This window comes from Crinia signifera, chromosome 12, assembly GCF_055691185.1.
Source record: "Crinia signifera chromosome 12, ASM5569118v1, whole genome shotgun sequence".
NCBI lineage: Eukaryota > Metazoa > Chordata > Amphibia > Anura > Myobatrachidae > Crinia > Crinia signifera.
The window spans coordinates 29983239-30005169 of NC_139228.1; the positions used below are offsets into that span (position 1 = coordinate 29983239).

General features: G+C 46.7%; 1 protein-coding gene across 9 annotated transcripts in view; it reads left to right on the forward strand.

The window, feature by feature from the left end:
• SMOC1 (SPARC related modular calcium binding 1) overlaps positions 1-16329 on the forward strand; it is a 206915-nt gene extending 190586 nt beyond the window's left edge. For 5 of the 9 annotated variants that reach the window (XM_083167351.1, XM_083167350.1, XM_083167349.1 and 2 more), the window contains 3 exons: positions 771-1018; positions 9030-9083; positions 15746-16326. In XM_083167351.1, coding sequence (XP_083023477.1) covers positions 771-1018; positions 9030-9083; positions 15746-15762 — 319 coding nt within the window. In that variant the 3' untranslated portion in view covers positions 15763-16326. Of the gene's footprint in view, positions 1-770; positions 1019-9029; positions 9084-15745 lie in introns of all 9 variants that reach the window. The other 4 variants (XM_083167348.1, XM_083167347.1, XM_083167343.1 and 1 more) reach the window with 2 other exon arrangements.
• Positions 16330-21931: the final 5602 nt, after the last annotated feature.

Genomic DNA, 21931 nt, shown 5'->3' on the forward strand with positions numbered 1-21931 from the left:
TCAGCTCCCACCAGCCATGTTGCAGGCTGTGTTTGAAAAACAACTGGAAATCATTGGCTGGTTTTTAACTATACAAGGTTTAGTACATCTACCTCATATATGATTACCTGCGTTAGCCTCACTACAGATGGATTGTTGCTCAGCATGGCACTGAATGAATGTCCATCAAACTTGTTGTGGGTGATTGCCATCAAACTTCCAATCATCATTTACTGCAATCTATGGGTACAGCCCAAATAGGTTTTGGAACAATCAGATTTGATGGGCAGGAAACCAGCAGGAACTGACATTACCCAATAGAAAACCATTTGAGCCCATAACTGTGATTAGCATAACCTAGGGATGGCCATCATTTCCTTTGCCATCGATGGCAAAAGTGCAACTGGCCATTGAGAGTGTATAACTATGCAATGGATGACCATCAATGTTTTTACATAACGACGGTCAACCATTGTTTTGGATTGATTGGCCTGTTGGCCAATCAAAATACAGGGACGGGGCTTCATGGGTGTCAGGGGCGGAGCTATGCTCCGCGTTCCGGCCCCTTGGTGGAAAAAAAGCAAAATTAAACTATTTGTTGAAGCTTGACATAGATGGTGGAGAACCAGATGGTTTCCCACCATCAATGTCAAAATTATTCAACATTAGTCATAAACCATCAAGGATTTCTAATCATCGATGGTCATCCCTAGCTTACCGTATCCTACTTCCAGTAACCAGTCATTCCCAGTGGGATCAGGCTAATTAATCCTGGTGACCTTGTGTTCCAGATTCTCAGAACCAGACCCCACCCACACACTGGAGGAACGTGTAGTTCTCTGGTATTTCAGCCAGCTTGACAGCAATGCCAGCGAGGATATCAATAAGAAAGAAATGAAACCCTTCAAGAGATATGTAAAGAAGAAAGCCAAACCTAAGAAATGCGGCAGGAAATTCACCGACTACTGTGACCTAAACAAGGACAAATCCATCTCACTCGTGGAGCTCAAAGGCTGTCTAGGTGTCCGTAAAGATCCAGGTACCACATTACAGAGTCCCATTATATCCCATGTTATTCTGTAGTAGAACCTCTACCAGGAGTGCCAAGTGAATTTGTCAAAATAGGTCTGGCAAACATTTGTATTCATCATAGTGACCAGTAATGGTGACCGTATATATTGAAGCAATAGCTGAAATCATTACAGGCGTCTTCATACCTCTCCTCATAGGGCGTGAGAAGCAGGGCACCGCGTAGATCAGGGCTGGGCAACTCCGGCCCTCCAGATGTTAATGAACTACACATCCCAGGATTCTTTGCATTAGTTTTGCTATGTGGCCATGCTGAAACTGATGCAAGGCATGCTGGGATGTGTAGTTCATCAACATCTGGAGGGCCGGTGTTGCCCAGCCCTGGAGTAGATGCTCCGTCATTACAGCGATTTACAAACAACCGTACTTGTCCCTACATCATATAGTGTCACTATGGTAAATGTATGAAGCAGTGATAATGGAGGAGAAGTGAGCCAGAGGAGAAGTTTCCCATGACAACAGCTGCTCTGTATAATTTGCAAATTATAAATGTTTCTTCAATGCCAGATTGGTTGCCATGAGCAACTTCGCCACTCACACTGTTTCATACATTTACCCCTTCGTCCCATCGTAGCTACAGTACATACATAGGGCTGATGTATGAAGCCTTAATAAGAGATAAATGCGAGGGTTTTAAAGAGTGAAAATTGCCCAGCCAATCAACCCCTAAATGTCATGTAATACTGTTTAAAAAGACAGTTAGGAGCGGATTGGCTGGGCGTTTATTTATTTTATTTGCTGCATAGTCACTGGTACAAAATTGTATATTCAGCACAACACTGCATGACGTGAAGCACAGCGGTGCTTACCCGTATCCTCCGACACCCCTCCACCCAAAGCCACACCCGGTAATGAGTATGTTAAATACCCCCCCCCCCCCATTGTTAACGCCACCCCACTATCAACGCCAACCCGAAGCGTGGCGAGCGGCGGCAGTACGCGTCCTCCGTCCTTTTCATACCCCACTATCCACGTTGGCGTGGAGTTGATTTTATATAGTGTGGCGAGCGCAGCGAGGCGAGCCCTGTGAGGGGACGCGCATTACTCCCCAAGTTATTACGCATCCCCTCGCTGCGCTCGCCACACTATATAAAATCAACTCCACGCCGACGTGGATAGTGGGGTATGAAAAGGTCGGAGGACGTGTACCGCCGCCCCTCGCGGGCACGCTGCGCTCGCCACGCTTCGGGTTGCCGTTGATAGTGGAGTGGCGTTAACAATGGGGGGGCATTTAACATAGTCATTACCCATCAGGGTGGGTGTACAATCTAAAATCGGGTCTGGGGGGGCATTTAACATAGGAATCAGGCATCTGGGTGCCTGTACAATTAAAAATCTGGTCCAATCGCGTCACATCGCATGCAATGCGATTTTTGGTTGTACAATGCCCTGCGATGGAACTCGTGATAATACACAAGCACCCAATTTTTTTTTCAAAGTTGGGAGGGATGTATTACCTATGCAATTAAAAATACCTCACAACTGTCCCAATTTTTACTGGAACTTCCCAATGTTATGACACATCACCACGTCCTGCCTGGGGTTGGCAGTGTCCAGCGGTGGGTGGGTAGGGCAGTTGGGAGTCCCCCCTTCTTTGCCACTGCTCTGCTCAGAGGGTTATATGGTTGTTAGGGTGACACTATTAAGGTCGACATACATTGGGTCAACCACTTAAGGTCAACATGCCTAAGGTGTACAGGGTCAAAAGGTCAACACAAGCATTAGGTCGACAATGAAAAGGTTGACAGTCAAAAAGTCGACATGAGTTTTTCACTTTTTTGTCAACGTGGACATCGTATCGGTGCACCGCGTCCCTCACCTGGCTCATTGCGCTTGCCATGCTTTGGGCACAGGGAATAGAGGGTCTCGGGCACGTAGTGTATAGAGGACTTGGGCAGGTAGTGTAGGGTACAGAGGGCTCGGGCAGGTAGTGTAGGGTACAGAGGGCTCGGGCAGGTAGTGTAGGGTACAGAGGGATACTTTTGTGTAATTTTGTGTATAGTGTAGTGTATAGAGGGCTCGGGCAGGTAGTGTAGGGTACAGAGGACTCGGGCAGGTAGTGTATAGAGGACTCGGCAGGTAGTGTAGCTTATAGACAGGGGTGTAACTAGATATTCATAGCAAAAGTTTGTAAGGGCCCCCTATTTAGCGACTGATGGTGATAAATGTATGTAAAACATATTACTTGGACAGTAATGATGGGCCCCTTCAGCTCTGGGCCCATAGCAGCTGCACGCCTTGCACCTATGGTAGTTATGCCCTTGGGTATAGAGGGTTCGGGCGTTTAGTGTAGGGTACAGAGGACTCGGGCAGGTAGTGTAGGGTACAGAGGGCTCGGGCAGGTAGTGTAGGGTACAGAGGGCTCAGGCAGGTAGTGTAGGGTACAGAGGGCTCGGGCAGGTAGTGTAGGGTACAGAGGGCTCGGGCAGGTAGTGTAGGGTACAGAGGGCTCGGGCAGGTAGTGTAGGGTACAGAGGGCTCGGGCAGGTAGTGTTAGGGTACAGAGGGCTCGGGCAGGTAGTGTATAGAGGGCTCGGGCAGGTAGTGTAGTGTATAGAGGGCTCGGGCAGGTAGTGTAGTGTATAGAGGGCTTGGGCAGGTAGTGTAGGGTATAGAGGACTCGGGCACGTAGTGTAGTGTATAGAGGACTCGGGCAGGTAGTGTAGTGTAAAGAGGGCTCGGGCAGGTAGTGTAGGGTACAGAGGGCTCGGGCAGGTAGTGTATAGAAGGCTCGGGCAGGTAGTGTAGTGTATAGAGGGCTCGGGCAGGTAGTGTAGTGTATAGAGGGCTCGGGCAGGTAGTGTAGTGTATAGAGGACTCGGGCACGTAGTGTAGTGTATAGAGGACTCGGGCAGGTAGTGTAGTGTAAAGAGGGCTCGGGCAGGTAGTGTAGGGTACAGAGGACTCGGGCAGGTAGTTTAGGGTACAGAGGGCTCGGGCAGGTAGTGTAGGGTACAGAGGACTCGGGCAGGTAGTGTAGTGTATAGAGGGCTCAGGCAGGTAGTTTAGGGTACAGAGGACTCAGGCAGGTAGTGCTGGGGTAGCTAACTTCAGGCTTTAAGAGCTACCAACAGTGCACGTTTTCCATGTTTCCTCACAGAATCACAAGTGAAGTATTTAGCTCCACCTGTTGATCTTTTAAAATGTCAGTCAGTAATGAGTGCACCTGTGCACCTGTGAGGTGAGCTGGAAAACGTGAACTGTTGGTAGCTCTCGAGTACTGGAGTTGGCTACCCCTGGTGTAGGGTACAGAGGACTCGGGCAGGTAGTGTAGTGTATAGAGGACTCGGGCAGGTAGTGTACTGTATAGTGGACTCGGGCAGGTAGTGTAGTGTATAGAGGACTCGGCAGGTAGTGTAGCTTATAGACAGGGGTGTAACTAGATATTCATAGGCCCCCATAGCAAAAGTTTGTAAGGGCCCCCTATTTAGCGACTGATGGTGATAAATGTATGTAAAACATATTACTTGGACAGTAATGATGGGCCCCTTCAGCTCTGGGCCCATAGCAGCTGCACGCCTTGCACCTATGGTATTTATGCCCTTGGGTATAGAGGGTTCGGGCGTTTAGTGTAGGGTACAGAGGACACGGCAGGTAGTGTGGGGTATAGAGGACTCGGGCAGGTAGTGTAGGGTACAGAGGGCTCGGGCAGGTAGTGTAGGGTACAGAGGGCTCGGGCAGGTAGTGTATAGAGGGCTCGGGCAGGTAGTGTAGGGTACAGAGGACACGGCAGGTAGTGTGGGGTATAGAGGACTCGGGCAGGTAGTGTAGGGTACAGAGGGCTCGGGCAGGTAGTGTAGGGTACAGAGGGCTCGGGCAGGTAGTGTATAGAGGGCTCGGGCAGGTAGTGTAGGGTACAGAGGACTCGGGCAGGTAGTGTAGGGTACAGAGGACTCGACAGGTAGTGTAGGGTACAGAGGACTCGGCAGGTAGTGTAGGGTACAGAGGACTCGGCAGGTAGTGTAGGGTACAGAGGACTCGGCAGACAGTGTAGTGTATAGAGGACTCGGGCAGGTAGTGTAGGGTACAGAGGACTCGGCAGGTAGTGTAGTGTATAGAGGACTCGGGCAGGTAGGGTATAGAGGACTCGGCAGGTAGTGTAGGGTACAGAGGACTTGGCAGGTAGTGTGGGGTATAGAGGGGTCAGGTGTTTAGTGTAGGGTACAGAGGACTCGGCAGGTAGTGTAGTGTATAGAGGACTCGGGCAGGTAGTGTAGGGTACAGAGGGCTCGGGCAGGTAGTGTATAGAGGGCTCGGGCAGGTAGTTTAGGGTACAGAGGACTCGGCAGGTAGTGTAGTGTATAGAGGACTTGGGCAGGTAGTGTGGGGTACAGAGGACTCGGCAGGTAGTGTAGGGTACAGAGGACTCGGCAGGTAGTGTGGGGTATAGAGGACTCGGGCAGGTAGTGTAGTGTATAGAGGACTCGGGCAGGTAGTGTAGTGTATAGAGGACTCGGGCAGGTAGTGTAGTGTATAGAGGACTCGGGCAGGTAGTGTGGGGTATAGAGGGGTCAGGTGCTTAGTGTAGGGTACAGAGGGATACTTTAATATATTTCAAAATTTTCAAATCATAAAACTCTTCTTTTATATGCACAGCTGACACCAGCAAAATTTAAAAAATATAAAAATTTGAACATTATGCCACAAAGAAACAAAATATCTGGTTACTTAATGCGAGATGCATTGTATCTAGTATAGTATGCAAGTGTCTCTTATTTTTTTATCACTTTGGGGGTTATTCAGACCTGATCGAGTGCGAATTTGCGCTGTAACCATTTATCATTATGGGGACCGATTGCAGTCAGCCGCTGGTTGACAGAAAGCCAGCGTTTGTGGGTGGTGACCGGACATTATCTGGGAGTGTCAGGGAAAACACAGGCGTACCCAGGCATTTTCAGGGAGGGTGTCTGACGTCCGCTCCAGCCCCGATCAGCCTGTCTCTGTCGCACAGGTGTAGTAGGTTCTGCGTTATGTGCAGCCTGGGGAATCATTTGCTGGTGAGCGAGTTGCGACTGAATTGCAGCTAGATGCCGATCGTCGTGATTTTCACAAGCCATCTGCAGAGTAGCACCAGGCTCCGGAATTGTGCAGAGCAGAGGTCTAAATAAGGCCCTATATTTTATCAAGTACACTCGTCATTCACTTAATATATCACATATAATATTTCTTCCATTTGTGCTCCCTTCTCTTATTTTTATTACATCACTCTTAAGGAGCAGCCCACCTGTTCGATAGCAGCATTGGGCTCTGTGATTGGAGCATCTGGTTTTGTATTTTGTATCTCTCTCCGTGGTAGCCAGCATGTTATGGGTTAATTATGGGAACTCAAAACCGGACCACTGGGTCTGCACAAATTCTTAGCGTCCTGCCTTTATAATTGGTTGATTTTTTTGACCAATTGAGTGCTAGCTAATTGCCTAGGGGCAACATTTTATCAATTTATTATTCATTGTTTTTCATTTTTATTTATTTATTATTAAAGTGTATTTTGTAGATGATATATGTTTAATAAAATAATGTGTAATTTTGAACACATTCATTATTTCTATATCGAGCGCCTAGTGGTAATTTTTCCATGTTATGGGTTAATGCCTTAGCATGTAGTCATCATTATAACAGTAACCGAAAACAGAGCTAATCAGTCACAAACAGATTGTAGCTGGTCCGGTTTACATTATATCATGTTAATAAAGCTCATATTTGTGTTATCGCAACCTTCAACTGATCAGTATTACCACATGTGAGCATACAGATGAGAAGCACAGCCATAGACAAGGTCCCTTATGCTACATACAGTACAACTAGATGAGACCATTGAGTGAGTGTATGTTGTACCAGTTATACACTGTAGAGCTGGTACTGTCCTCACATACAATGTTTTGCTGCCATCTAGTGAAATTTTGAATAACTGCACTGTAAAAATATTCTAAAAGAGTGGTTCTCAAATTGGGATACTAGTATCCCCAGAGGGTACTTGCTGTGACATTCAGGGGCACTTTAAAAAATGTTCTGTAAGGGCAAAAGCAGGGTAAGACATTCAGCAGGGTCCTAGTGTTCTCTAGCCAAGTGCGTCACAGCAGGGCCTTCCGAACACAATTACAGATTATATCTCTGTATTCCTCTACAAGGGGTGCTGGACGGCTCCCCAACAGTCGGGATTCCGACAGTCATTACTCCGACGTCGGAATCCCGACTGCTCCCTCGTGGGGGTCCACGACCCCCATAGAGGGAGAATAAAATGGGAGAAAAGCGTGGCGAGCGCAGCGAGCCTGCAAGGGGCTTAATTGCGCTCCCCCCGCTGTGCAGTCAGGATTCGGACGTCTGAGTAATGACTGTCGGACTCCCGACTGTACAAGAAAGTGTATGTGGAATACAGTTTAATTGACAAGATAATATTCTTCTTAAAGTGTATTTTGTGATAAATATATATGTCAATTTCATTCTGTTTTGTGTATTTTTTTTTAAATCCTTTTTATACAGTAGTATAAAAACAACTTTTTTATAGTAATTACAAGTCTATGGGGGAAATTAACTAAGCTGGGAGTTTTATTACACATGGGATGTTGCTATGTACAGTGGCATTACTATGGGGGTCAGTGTGATAGCAGTACTATGGGGGTCAGTGTGTGGAAGCATTCCTGTGGGAGACCAAGGGTGGCGGCTTTCCTGTGGGGGACCGTGTGCACACACAGTCCCTCACAGTGCTGCCTACGCACTCTCTCCCCCACAGTGTTGCCAGCGCACACCGTCCCCCACAGTGTTGCCAGTGCACACCGTCCCCTACAGAGTTGCCAGCGCACACCGTCCCCCACAGTGTTGCCAGCGCACACCGTCCCCCACAGTGCTGCCACCGCACTCCGTCCCCCACAGTGCTGCCACAGCACTCCGTCCCCCACAGTGCTGCCAGTGCACACTGTCCCCTACAGAGTTGCCAGCGCACACCGTCCCCCACAGTGTTGCCAGCGCACACCGTCCCCCACAATGCTGCCACCGCACTCCGTCCCCCATAGTGTAATGCCACTGCACACACTGCCCCCCCCCCAGGAATGTCATTCCTGTGGGGGACTGTTTTTTGTGGTGGCATTCCTGTGGGGGACATTGTGCGGTGGCAGTACTTTGGGGGACAGTGTGCGGTGGCAATATTATGGGGACTTTGTGGTGGTATTCCTGTGTGGGACAGTGGGGTGCCGGATGATGCTCCGACAGTTGGGATCCTGATTGCCGGTGCTCTGACATGGGGGATCCCAACTCACAAGGGCTATTTTACCTTGTGGGGGTTCACGACCCCCATAGAGGGAGAATAGCACCTGTGGCAAGCGTAGAGAACCACTGGGGCAGCAGCATGGTGAGTGCAGCAAGCCCGCAAGGGGCTTCTTTGTGCTCACCCCCCTGTTGGAGCACTGGCAGTCGGGATACTGACTGTCAGGATCCCCACTGTCGGAGCCCCATACCACACCCGGGACAGTGTGCGGTGGCATTCCTATGGGGGATAGTTTGTGGTGGCATTCCCATGGGGGATAGTGTGTGGTGGCAGTACTGTGGTGGACTTTATGGTGGTATTCCTGTGTGGCACAGTGTATGGAATTACTACTACCATGTTTATTACTGCAGGGTGAATGCATGTTCTATTAAAATGGGGGCCAATGTGTTTTATAACGGTTATTCTATTAATTACCTTTTTTATTTTAAATGTTGATGGACACCGCAAAAGTGTTCCGCTGCACTCGGTGCACTGTTATACTCTCCCTCTATGCCCACTGGGAAAAAGTTGCCTTTTTTTTTTATCCTGACAAAGTCAAATTTGTCGCAGCTTTGCGTGTGAACCAGAATGACCTCCATTATGTATGCCGACGATAATTCATTTCTCATTATCACAAATATCTGCAATGGAAAGATTACAATATAAGTTTGCTCACAAATATATTATGTCGTTTTAATACAATGCTATTCTTTATTTGCAGGTTCCGCTGCTGGCAGTTTTCCTCCTGGAAGGAGACCGGGATCTAATCCTTTCAGTAAGTAATGAGTAAAAAGCCAGTGTGCAATACATTACTGTGATACAAAGCATACAGCACCACAGTGTCTTTGTATCAGAGCCAAGGGCGTAAGTTCACAGCAGACACCCGGTGGGGAAATAGACAATGGTGTGTGCCGCCCCCCCCCCCCCCAACTCTCACACAGTCACAGAAATAGCCACATATACACACTCGCATACACACACACACACACACTGGCTCTGATTCTGGTTGATCCAGTAAGCTGCAAAGCTCTCAGGTTACCGAGTACCAGAGGACCTGCCCCACTGCCGCCGTATCCCCTCGCATGTGCCCGCAGCACAATAAATAATGTTATGGTTGGCAATCATCGAATGATTTCTCCAGGGCACGCAAATATAAGTCATTGGATACTGACCAGGGACGTGCAGTCAGGGGAGGCAGAGGCATACCGGGGCGGCAGAGGCATACCGGGGCAGCAGGCAGCATGGCAGCAGTGACCGCAGCGTCCCGTCCCGGACAGTAATGGGGAGCAGAGCATCTGCCTGTGCCTGGTGGCCAGATACAGCGTGAGCTGGCGGCTCGGCTCAGCCCAGCTCCGCCCCCCACACCCGGCAATACAAGTCAGCAATACTGCAGCAATACAGTGCAGCGGTTGCACGGCTCGTCCACCTTTAAAAACACTTAAGCGGCACCTCACCTATAGAAGAGCCAGGGTTTAGGGACGTGCTTTCTGCCTATATGAAAGCACGCCCCTGTCCACTGTGATTGGGCACAGTGGTGCTGTCTCAGTGACAGGGGCAGCTTTCATAAAGGCAGAAAGCACGTCCCTGAACCCTGGCTCTTCTATAGGTGAGGTGCTGCTTAAGTGTTTTTAAAGGTGGACGAGCCGTGCAACCGCTGCACTGTATTGCTGCAGTATTGCTGACTTGTATTGCCGGGTGTGGGGGGCGGAGCTGGGCTGAGCCGAGCCGCCAGCTCACGCTGTATCTGGCCACCAGGCACAGGCAGATGCTCTGCTCCCCATTACTGTCCGGGACGGGACGCTGCGGTCACTGCTGCCATGCTGCCTGCTGCCCCGGTATGCCTCTGCCGCCCCGGTATGCCTCTGCCTCCCCTGACTGCACGTCCCTGGTCAGTATCCAATGACTGACCAGGGCTGAGCCGAGCCGCCAGCTCCCGCTGTATCTGGCCACCAGGCACCGGCACATGCTCTGCTCCACATTACTGTCTGGGACGGGACGCTGCTGCCTGGGTATCCATGTAAGCGGTGCCTGGGCTAAACGGTAATTTGTGTTTGGCAATTGTGGAGGGTGGGGGCTGTGTTTTTTTTTTTAAAGTGGCATACTGTAGGTTTATTTGTGTTTGTGTTAAGAGACAGACATGTGTGTTTGTGTTGTGACAGAGGTGTGTATCTGTATGTGTGTAAAGTGACAGGTGTGTGTTTGTGTAAAGTGACAGAGGTGTGCACTGTTTCTGTGTGTTTTTTAAATTAAGTATATTGGCCCAATGTACTGGCCTCTGAGTTTATTGGCTGTGCGGGGTGCTGGCTGAACTCAGTTGCAAAACCATGCATTGATTGACCTTTTAAAAAAAACCTCAGAGTTCGGCCATCACCCCCACAGCCACTGAACCCAAAGGCTAGTACTTCATTTAAAAAAATACTTATATTACACAAACACACAGAAACCATACACACCTCTGTCACTTTACACAAACACACACCTCTGTCACTTTACACACACACAAGTCTGTCCCTTCAGAGCAGGGCTGGGCAATTGCGGCCCTCCAGATGAACTACACATCCCAGGATGCTTTGCATTAGTTTTGCTATGTGGCCATGCTGAAACTGATGCAAGGCATGCTGGTATGTGTAGTTCATCAACATCTGGAGGGCCGCAATTGCCCAGCCCTGCTTAAGAGGCTAGTTAGTACATTTGGCTGCATGTTTTTTTTTTTTTTTAAGTGAAAAGGTGGAGGCTTGGTGGAGCCAGCGAAGATGGGTCTTTGCCGAGCGCTGGGTCCAGGAGCTGCTCTGCCAGGTCTCTGCTGCTTATGCAGGGGGCAGCTACCGCACCTGCCTGTCAGTGCAGAAACAGCCCGAACCCAATGCTCCCCACAGAGCCTGGCGGCACTGGCTCCACTAAGCCAGTGCCTCACCAACCACAAACCTCACCGCACGTCACTGATACTGACTTATATCTGCAGGCTTCCGGCCGAATACAGGGCATGTGGCTGACGTCATGTGACATCAGTCACCCGCCCCCAGCACACCTCCTCCCACCCACAATCCAATGGGAACAACCAGCATTTCCATGGCTGACACCCGTCCCCTCATCCGCATGCACTACTCCATTGCATGCACTGCAGTTCGCACAGTGGACTTGCACATATGCTCAAAAGACCGTGCGCATGTGCAGTCCATCAACCATCGGAACAGGGCCGAATTCGGCCCCATCCAAATAGATCAGAATGACCCCCATTATTCGCAAACAGAGCCACATAATCAGACAGACACTTACACACACACAGTCACATACAGTATATAAATGGGATATATACAGATGGAATCCCAACATGGAGCAAATAAGTATACTTCCCCACCTAACGTTCCCTTCTAGCAGCCTTAGCCTTCCCCACCCGCAGCCTGACCCTCCCGCTAGTACCTAACCCATCTCCCCGCTCTGCAGCTTAACCCCCGTTCTCCATAGCCTAACACTAACCTTCCCCTCCCCACAGCCTAACTCTAAGTTCCCCCAATAGTGCCCAAACCTAATCCTTGGTTTGATCCTAACCCACCCCGCATAGTCTCCACTGGGGATGCCGGCTGTCTGATCCTTACGGGGTTCATCCATCGGTCTTCTGAAGGCAGTCGGAATGCTGTTGGCATCTGTATCCAGACATCCACCTATACACCTACAGACCAGGGTTGCCAACCCTCCCGGAATTTGCGGGAGTCTCCCGAAAATCGGGTCCTTCCTCCCGGCCCCCGGAAGGGTGGGCAACCCTCCCGGAATCAGGTGGACCCCCACTGAGCCCCCTGATCGCGGCATTTATATGCCGCAATCCGCGGGTCTCAGGGGAGGGGGCGGAGCTAAAACGGCACAATCGTGTCATTTTAGCCCCGCCCCCTCCATGGATATCAGGTATTTCGGCTATTTGCCGTAATGGGGACGGGGCTTAATGACGTCACCATTAAGCCCCCGCCCCCAAAACTCGTAATGCAAGATTCCTCTCCGGGCTTCTCCCGGCGAGGATTTTTTGAAAGTCGGCAACGCTGCTACAGACATACAGTACATACAGTATGTGCACAGACAGCCACATAGCCACAAATACACATATAGTATGGACAAACAGTGCAACACATAGTGGTTGATGCACAGAAACTGGAGGCAGCTCACCAGAGGCAATGGATCAGAGTGCCCCTGTCAGAGCTGGTGCCCAGCAGTGCCGACTCCATTGTCTCTGGTTCTTCCAATGATCGGAGGTACTTGCTCTGAAGCTAACGTTACACAACACATGCCACCTTCACTCCCTGGGAACCACTCTACACACATACTGTACGGAGAGTTCTAGTTTTATAACCAGGACTGACCAGTATTGGAATGAGATCAGAACAATTCCTGAATACAGATATAAATGTTAGCATGCCGTGACAAAATGTATGCTGTAAAGTGGAGATGTTGCCTATAGCAACCAAACAGCTCCTAATTTTCATTTCAAAGACTGTGCTAGATAAATGACAGCAGCTGATTGGGCGCTTTATCTCTCGCCAGAGTTTGATACATCCCCGCCCTTAGTAGTTAATGGGATACACATTGTTCTCCAATCTAACTTTCCATTCCCTTATAAGCGAGGGCAGTTCTATTACCCTTAATAAGTGATCTGGTTTTTACAGAGAACATGTCACGTCATACACATCTTTCCCATTTATAGGAATGCTCTTTTTTTAAATACATTTACTGGATTTATTTAGCCAAGAACCCAGCTACAGTGTACTGTGTACTTACAATGACTAAATGGAGTTAGATAAATATAATGTCATGTGTTTGTCCTTTGGTGCACCGTGCCTGCAATGATTACAGAATGATTTAGGGATGCACTACGCATCACCCACCGGGTTACCGTGGCGGGGGGCATCGGCAGAAAAATCTGGCGATGCCCCATAGAAGCCTATGGGCTTCTACCGCAACCCTCCGCCGCCCCGCACCGACCCACCGCCGCCCCGCATCGCCCCACACCTGTGTCTGGATAGCACAGAGCTGTGATGCCCGGACCTGTGACCTTCTCCCTGCACTGATCCTCTTCCGGGTGCAGGGAGGAGGAGAGCCCGGCGCAGCAGCAGCAGTGCCGGGTAAGGGAGGGAGAGGAGAGTCGCCGGGTCCCCATGGCCATGGGACCCGCTGACTCTATCGCAAAGGACAGCTCTTAACGCAAGAGCTGTCCTTTGCCATAATTATCGCATATGTTAGTGCATATGCAATAATTATGAATGCGATGTTCGGCGATAGGGGGCGGAGCTGGGGTGCGGATGGTAGAACATTCTCCACCCCCTTGTCTGTTGCTGACTGCCACTGTCATTTCCTTCCTCATTATGGTGTCGATTTATCGCCATCCACATCCGCAGATGCAAATGTAATGTACTAATATTGTCCCAATTTCCAAGCAATAATTGATTAAATTGCACGGACGAATCAATCATCATAGGCAGGGACAGAGATTGTGAGAACATGGTAACATATTAAGGCTGAAAAAAGACGTTAGTCTATCGAGTTCAACCTATTTGACTTAGGGAATCCTATAGATGTAATTACTGTCTTGAGTAAGTCCTTAGTGGCCAAAAATGTATCCCGTTTTGATTTAAATTCATTAACAGTAGTTGCTGTAATCTCCCCCACCGGCAATGAGTTCCAGAATGTTACTGCTCTAATGGTGAAGAATCCTCTTCTTAATTCAGTACAGAATTTATTTTCCTTGAGCCTCAGTACATGCCCGTGTGTCCTAAGTATAGGCCTGTTAGTGACCAATCATGTCCCAGTTCCATATGATTCCCATTCCTGTATTTGAACATACTAATCATATCACCTCTCAACCTCCGTTCCAAGTGTGGTCTCACAATGCCTTGTAAAGAGGCACTATCACATTGGCATCTAATGTATCCATACCCCTTTTAATGCATGCCAGTGTCCGGTTTTCTTTTGCTGCTGCACTTGAGCAGTGTGCACTATTACCCAGTTTTTCATCTATGATGACCCCCAAGTCCTTCTCTACAGCAGAATTCCCTAGAATAACTCCATTTAGCCTATAAGTAGCTTATTCATTTTTGTTCCCATAATGAATTACTGGTACTTGTTTCCTAGAACGGCCACAATCTTGTCCATCGTGTACCTTAAAGTTAAGGGACGCGATGGACCCGATCTCAAAGGCAAAGGCAAAATTGGGAGCATCGCGTCGGTAGCGTGCATTAACAAGGCCCGCGACGCAATGGACGCGATTTTGCCATAGGCTTCCATTTTAAAATATTTTTAACATTGAAATCGGGAGCATCGCGTCGGTCTTGTGCTATTATAATGGCACAAGATGAGATGGACTTGATTAAGTCCATCTCACATAGCAAACAATGTGAAATGGGCCAATATGACCCATTTCACATTGTATATGGCCCCGTCATGGTTAAAAAGTTAACCAACCCCATTGTGAGCGTCACCCCACTATTGACGCCAACCCGAAGCGTGGCGAGCGCAGCTAGCCTGCGAGGGGCGGCGGTGCGCATCCTCCGACCTTTTCATACCCCTACTATCGACGTCGGCGTGGAGTTGAGAATATAAAGTGTGGCGAGCGGATGCGTATACCTGTGAAGTTCGCTCGCCACGCTTCGGGCTCGGTGGCTCGCTACGCTCGCCACACTTTATATTCTCAACTCCACGCCGACGTCGATAGTAGGGGCATGAAAAGGTCGGAGGACGCGTACCGCTGCGCTCGCCACGCTTCGGGTTGGAGTCAATCGTGGGGTGCCATTGAGGGGGTAAAATTGGGGGTCTGGGGACTACTTTACATTGAATCCAATGTAAAATAGGGTCCCAGGGGCCCTATTCACATTTGATTCAATGTAAAAATCGGGTCGGTCGCATCGCATGCGATGAGACCGACGCGATTTTTCCGACAAGATCACCCCGATACAAATCGGTGTGGCCGTGCTAGGAAACAAGTACTGAATTACTTTACATTTTTCAATGTTAATATGCATTTTCCACCTTTCCAGTTTATTTACGTCACTTACCAACCCCTGGAGATCGGAGACTCTGCGCCCTTTAGTATTTATTTATTTATGATATGTTTAAGCCTTTCCTGATCATTATCTTATTTAAATGTTTGAAACAGCCTGTACTATAGACCAGCTGTAGTGTTACATATTAATACTGTATTCCATTCAGTATCCACTGTATAAAAAGACCAATTTTCAGGGCTGTTAAAACTCCCCGAGACTCCCAATCTTACTCCAATGCGCTGCAGAGTGGGAGATTTGGGATTACATTTGGAAACCCCGCTCTAAAACTCCTGCGTTTGCCACTGCTCAGCGCCTATGTTAGTATATATGTGATGAGCACAAAAGTCTAACTGTTCTATAGCTTTAAAACTCAACGAAGAAAATAATCTAGATGTGTTATTGTGTCTTGTCGCAGTAGGACGCCTTGTGTAGGCCCACACCTACGTACAATGAAGAGTAAAGGAGAAGAGGTTGCCCCTCATCACATCCAACCAATTACGGATGCAGCCAATGGAGAGCTCAACGTTTGCACTTTTAAGTGGACTTTATACATAACATAAAAAAAAGAAAAGAAAAAACACTCCAAGAACAAAAAAAAAAATCTTTTTTTCCTTTTAGATTATTTTAATGAAGACAAAAAAAAAAAAAAAAAACAACAAGAATCTGCTACTGACAAATTAGTAACTGAACGCATTGTGACTCTGGATAAAGAAAGGAGATTGTGTATATAGTTGTATATGTAAATTGTACAGTTCCATTTGTACAGGTCTTAACACTTTTGTCTTTTTTAAGATTCTAGTGGGCATCCTGTCCTTTTTTTGCTGATTTTTCTTTTGTGACTATAGCATTTGTTTGTTGTTTTTTGCTTTTGTTTTGTAAATTAAAAAAAAAAAGATTAAAAAGATGCAGTGGGTATGTATATATCACAGGCTCTTGTATACAGCGTATTATATACACGCGGTACCGTTCGCATCGGTATCTATGGCCATAAAGAATGTTATGTGCATCAGCCAATCAGCTTCTATCTGTCAATTTACATATCTCAGCTGATTATCACCTTGCACCTAACATTCTCTATCTGGGGATAGATACCACTTTTTCAAGCTTCATACATTTACCCCAGCGGTGCTGCTGCCTGGGAGGTTCTCAGGCTGCTCAAGAGAGGATCATGGGAGAATTTTTGACAAAAACGGTGAATCACCCTATTAAATGACCAGACGGCGAATACATTTCAAGGTTTTTTTCGCCATGATTCACCGAGTAGCAATCGCTATCTTTTTATGGTGAAGTGGAATGTGAACTTTTAAAATAAAGTGTTTTGTTTTTTACATTTGGTGTCAAAAAATCAGGAATTTTATTCTGAGGAGGGGCATGCTATTTTTATTCATGTGCTGTAAGCAGGGGGCCGGAGCCGAGCCGCTCATTAGATATTCATATATTCACTTCACCCGATCATTACATATGCATGATCGGGTGTAGTGAATATACCCGGTCCCCTGCTGGCACCCCCGGGGGGCAGCCTGTGCTGCCTGGCACCCACCTCCCCCCCACAAACATTCTGGGGCAGGCAGGGAGACTTCCATCTCCCTGCCTGCCGCCGTCCTCAGGCTCCCTTCGGCGTCCGCCGCAGGAGCTCAAATTCGCCGGTCAGGGGCAGCGAGCCCCTGACTCGTTGAATACCGGAGCCGGCGAGGCTCCGGAATGCAGCAAGGCTCCGGAACGCAGCGAGCAGTGGCGAATGTGCAGCGAATCCTAAACAGGATTCGCTGCACGTCGCCAGTATTCACATTGAATACTGCCCAGTATATTGTAGGTTCATGAAAATTGTATTCTTCTAATTGTTATTTCATACTTCTACCTTTGTAAACAGTTTGTTATGTTCTGATTAACGCTAATATTACTGCCACATTCTAATCTATATCAATGGAAAATATATTAATATCACTTTATGCTCAAGGCATTGGGGCAGATGTATTAAGCCTTAACAAGAGATAAATGCAAGGATGATAAAGAGAGATAAACGTCCAGCCAATCACCTGCTAACTGCCATGTTACAGCCTGTGTTTGAAAAAAGTCAGTAAGGAGCTGATTGGCTGGACGATTATTTCTCTATATCACCCTTGCATTTATCTCTTGTTATGGCTTAATACATCTGCTCCATTGTCTCTTATTCCATGCAGTGGGGATGTAATAATCTTGAGGTTCATATTAATAACATTGATACCACAATGACATCACATCTTTTCCTTTTTAGAAGTTTTAGCAAATATACTCCCGAACAGTCCAGGTTTTAGGAAAAGCCACACTTGAGCACAGGTGACTGTCCTCAAACATTGCTATTACTAAAACCTGGCCAGTTAGTGTGATGTGTGGTCCTTGGTTGGGACATACTGCACTAGAGGCAGTGTTAATGCAGTTTTGCTGACTCACAGGAAGGACTCACCATCAGCTGACTCCATTGAAAGTCACACCAACATGGCTGCGGGACCCAGAAGGTAGGAAGGTGCAGCTGCAGCCATACACAACTGGTAAGTTGCATCTGGCCAACCAGGTATGAGGTGTAGGCGAGTAGCTCTGCCTTGCTGAGAGTCTTATGTTCTTTGCACTTTTCTTCATCAGTATGTAATAGATTTGTAATCACTGTTGTATCATAAAAATGCTGATAGGTATAAATACACTGACATACACAAAGACACCTACTGTATGCATACACGCAATGACATTTATACATATACATACACATACTGACATGCATATGTACAAAGACACACACGCTGACACCTACAAGTACATAGAGACACACGCTGACACCTAAAAGTACATAGAGACACACGCTGACACCTATACATACACATGCTGGTACCTACAAGTACATAGATACAGTATACATGATAACACCTATGATAACACTGACATGCACACGCGGACATTTATACATACACTGATATGCACACGCTGACACCTATGCATACACATACTGACATGTATACGTACAAGGACACACACTTATACATACACACGCTGACACCTATGTATACACCGACATACACACGCTGGCACCTATACATACAACAACATAAACACGCTGACATGTATATTTACAAAGAGGCACACGATAACACTTATACATGCACACAATAATGCCTCTACTTAAACCAACATATGCATGCTGACACCTAATGCATACACATACTGACATGTATACTTACAAAGACACACACGCTAACACATATACATACACCGAACTACACACACTAACACCTCTACACACACACACCTAATGCATGCACCAACATAGAAATGTTGACGACTAGAAGTACATAGACATATACAATGACACCTATACATACACATACTAACACCTTTACATACACCAACATCTTTACATACACCAACATACACACGCTGACACCTCTACATACACCAACATACTGTATGCACGCTGACACGTAATGCATACAGCGACATACACAAGCTGAAATCTACAAGTACATAGACATATACGATAACACTTCTACATACACCATCATAAACACGTTGACACCTATGAATACACTGAAATACACCTGCTGACATGCATACAAAGACACACGCTAACACTTATACATACACTGACATCTATACATACACCGAAATACGCACGCTCACACCTATACATATACCGACCTATACATATACCGACCTATGCATACACATACTGACATCTATACATACACACTCTGGCACCTATAAGTACATAGACTTACACACGCTGGCACCCATACATATACCGACCTATGCATACACATACTGACATCTATACATATACCGACCTATGCATACACATACTGACACCCATACATATACCGAACTATGCATACACATACTGACATCTATACATACACACTCTGGCACCTATAAGTACATAGACTAACACACGCTGACACCTATACATATACCGACCTATGCATACACATACTGACATCTATACATACACACGCTGGCACCTATACATACATCGACATATGCACATTGACACCCATACATATACCGACCTATGCATACACATACTGACATCTATACATACACACGCTGGCACCTATAAGTATATAGACTTACACACGCTGACACCCATACATATACCGACCTACAGTATGCATACACATACTGACATCTGTAAATATACACGCTGATACCTATACATATACCGAACTATGCATACACATACTGACATCTATACATACACACACACGCTGACACCTACAAGTACATAGACTTACACACGCTGACACCTATACATATACCGACCTATGCATACACATACTGACATCTATACATACACACGCTGGCACCTATACATACATCGACATATGCACATTGACACCCATACATATACCGACCTATGCATACACATACTGACATCTATACATATACCGACCTATGCATACACACTCTGGCACCTATAAGTATATAGACTTACACACGCGGACACCCATACATATACCGACCTATACATACACATTCTGGCACCTATACATACATCGACATATGCACATTGACACCCATACATATACCGACCTATGCATACACATACTGACATCTATACATACACACTCTGGCACCTATAAGTACATAGAATAACACTGCTGACACCCATACATATACCGACCTATGCATACACATACTGACATCTATACATACACCGAAATACGCACGCTCACACCTATACATATACCGACCTATGCATACACATACTGACATCTGTACATACACACTCTGGCACCTATAAGTACATAGACTTACACACGCTGGCACCCATACATATACCGACCTATGCATACACATACTGACATCTATACATATACCGACCTATGCATACACACTCTGGCACCTATAAGTATATAGACTTACACACGCGGACACCCATACATATACCGACCTATACATACACATTCTGGCACCTATACATACATCGACATATGCACATTGACACCCATACATATACCGACCTATGCATACACATACTGACATCTATACATACACACTCTGGCACCTATAAGTACATAGAATAACACTGCTGACACCCATACATATACCGACCTATGCATACACATACTGACATCTATACATACACCGAAATACGCACGCTCACACCTATACATATACCGACCTATGCATACACATACTGACATCTGTACATACACACTCTGGCACCTATAAGTACATAGACTTACACACGCTGGCACCCATACATATACCGACCTATGCATTCACATACTGACATCTATACATACACACTCTGGCACCTATACATACATCGACATATGCACATTGACACCCATACATATACCGACCTATGCATACACATACTGACATCTATACATATACCGACCTATGCATACACATACTGACATCTATACATACACACTCTGGCACCTATAAGTACATAGAATAACACTGCTGACACCCATACATATACCGACCTATGCATACACATACTGACATCTATACATACACACACACGCTGACACCTACAAGTACATAGACTTACACACGCTGGCACCCATACATATACCGACCTATGCATACACATACTGACACCTATACATACACACTCTGGCACCTATACATACATCGACATATGCACATTGACACCCATACATATACTGACCTATGCATACACACACTGACATCTATACATATACTGACCTATGCATACACATACTGACATCTATACATACACACTCTGGCACCTATAAGTACATAGACATGCACGATAACACCCATACATATACCAACATACGCACCCATACATACACCGACCTAGACATACTGACACCTATACATTCACCAACATACGCACGCTGACAACTATACACTGAACTACACGCACTAACACCTCTGCATACACCCGTTGACAGCTATACATACACATACGGACACCTCTACATACACCGACATACGCATGCTGAAACCTACAAGTACATAGACATACACGATAACACTTCTACATACACAAGGTGGCACCTACAAGTACATAGACATATACGATGACCCCTATACATTCACAATAATACACATACTGACCCTTATACATACACACGCTGACACCTATACATACACCGAAATACGCACGCTCACACCTATACATATACCGACCTATGCATACACATACTGACATCTATACATATACCGACCTATGCATACACATACTGACATCTATACATACACACTCTGGCACCTATAAGTACATAGAATAACACTGCTGACACCCATACATATACCGACCTATGCATACACATACTGACATCTATACATACACCGAAATACGCACGCTCACACCTATACATATACTGACCTATGCATACACATACTGACACCTATACATACACACTCTGGCACCTATACATACATCGACATATGCACATTGACACCCATACATATACTGACCTATGCATACACACACTGACATCTATACATATACCGACCTATGCATACACATACTGACATCTATACATACACACTCTGGCACCTTTAAGTACATAGACTTACACACGCTGGCTACCATACATACACCGACCTATGCATACACATACTGACATCTATACATACACACTCTGGC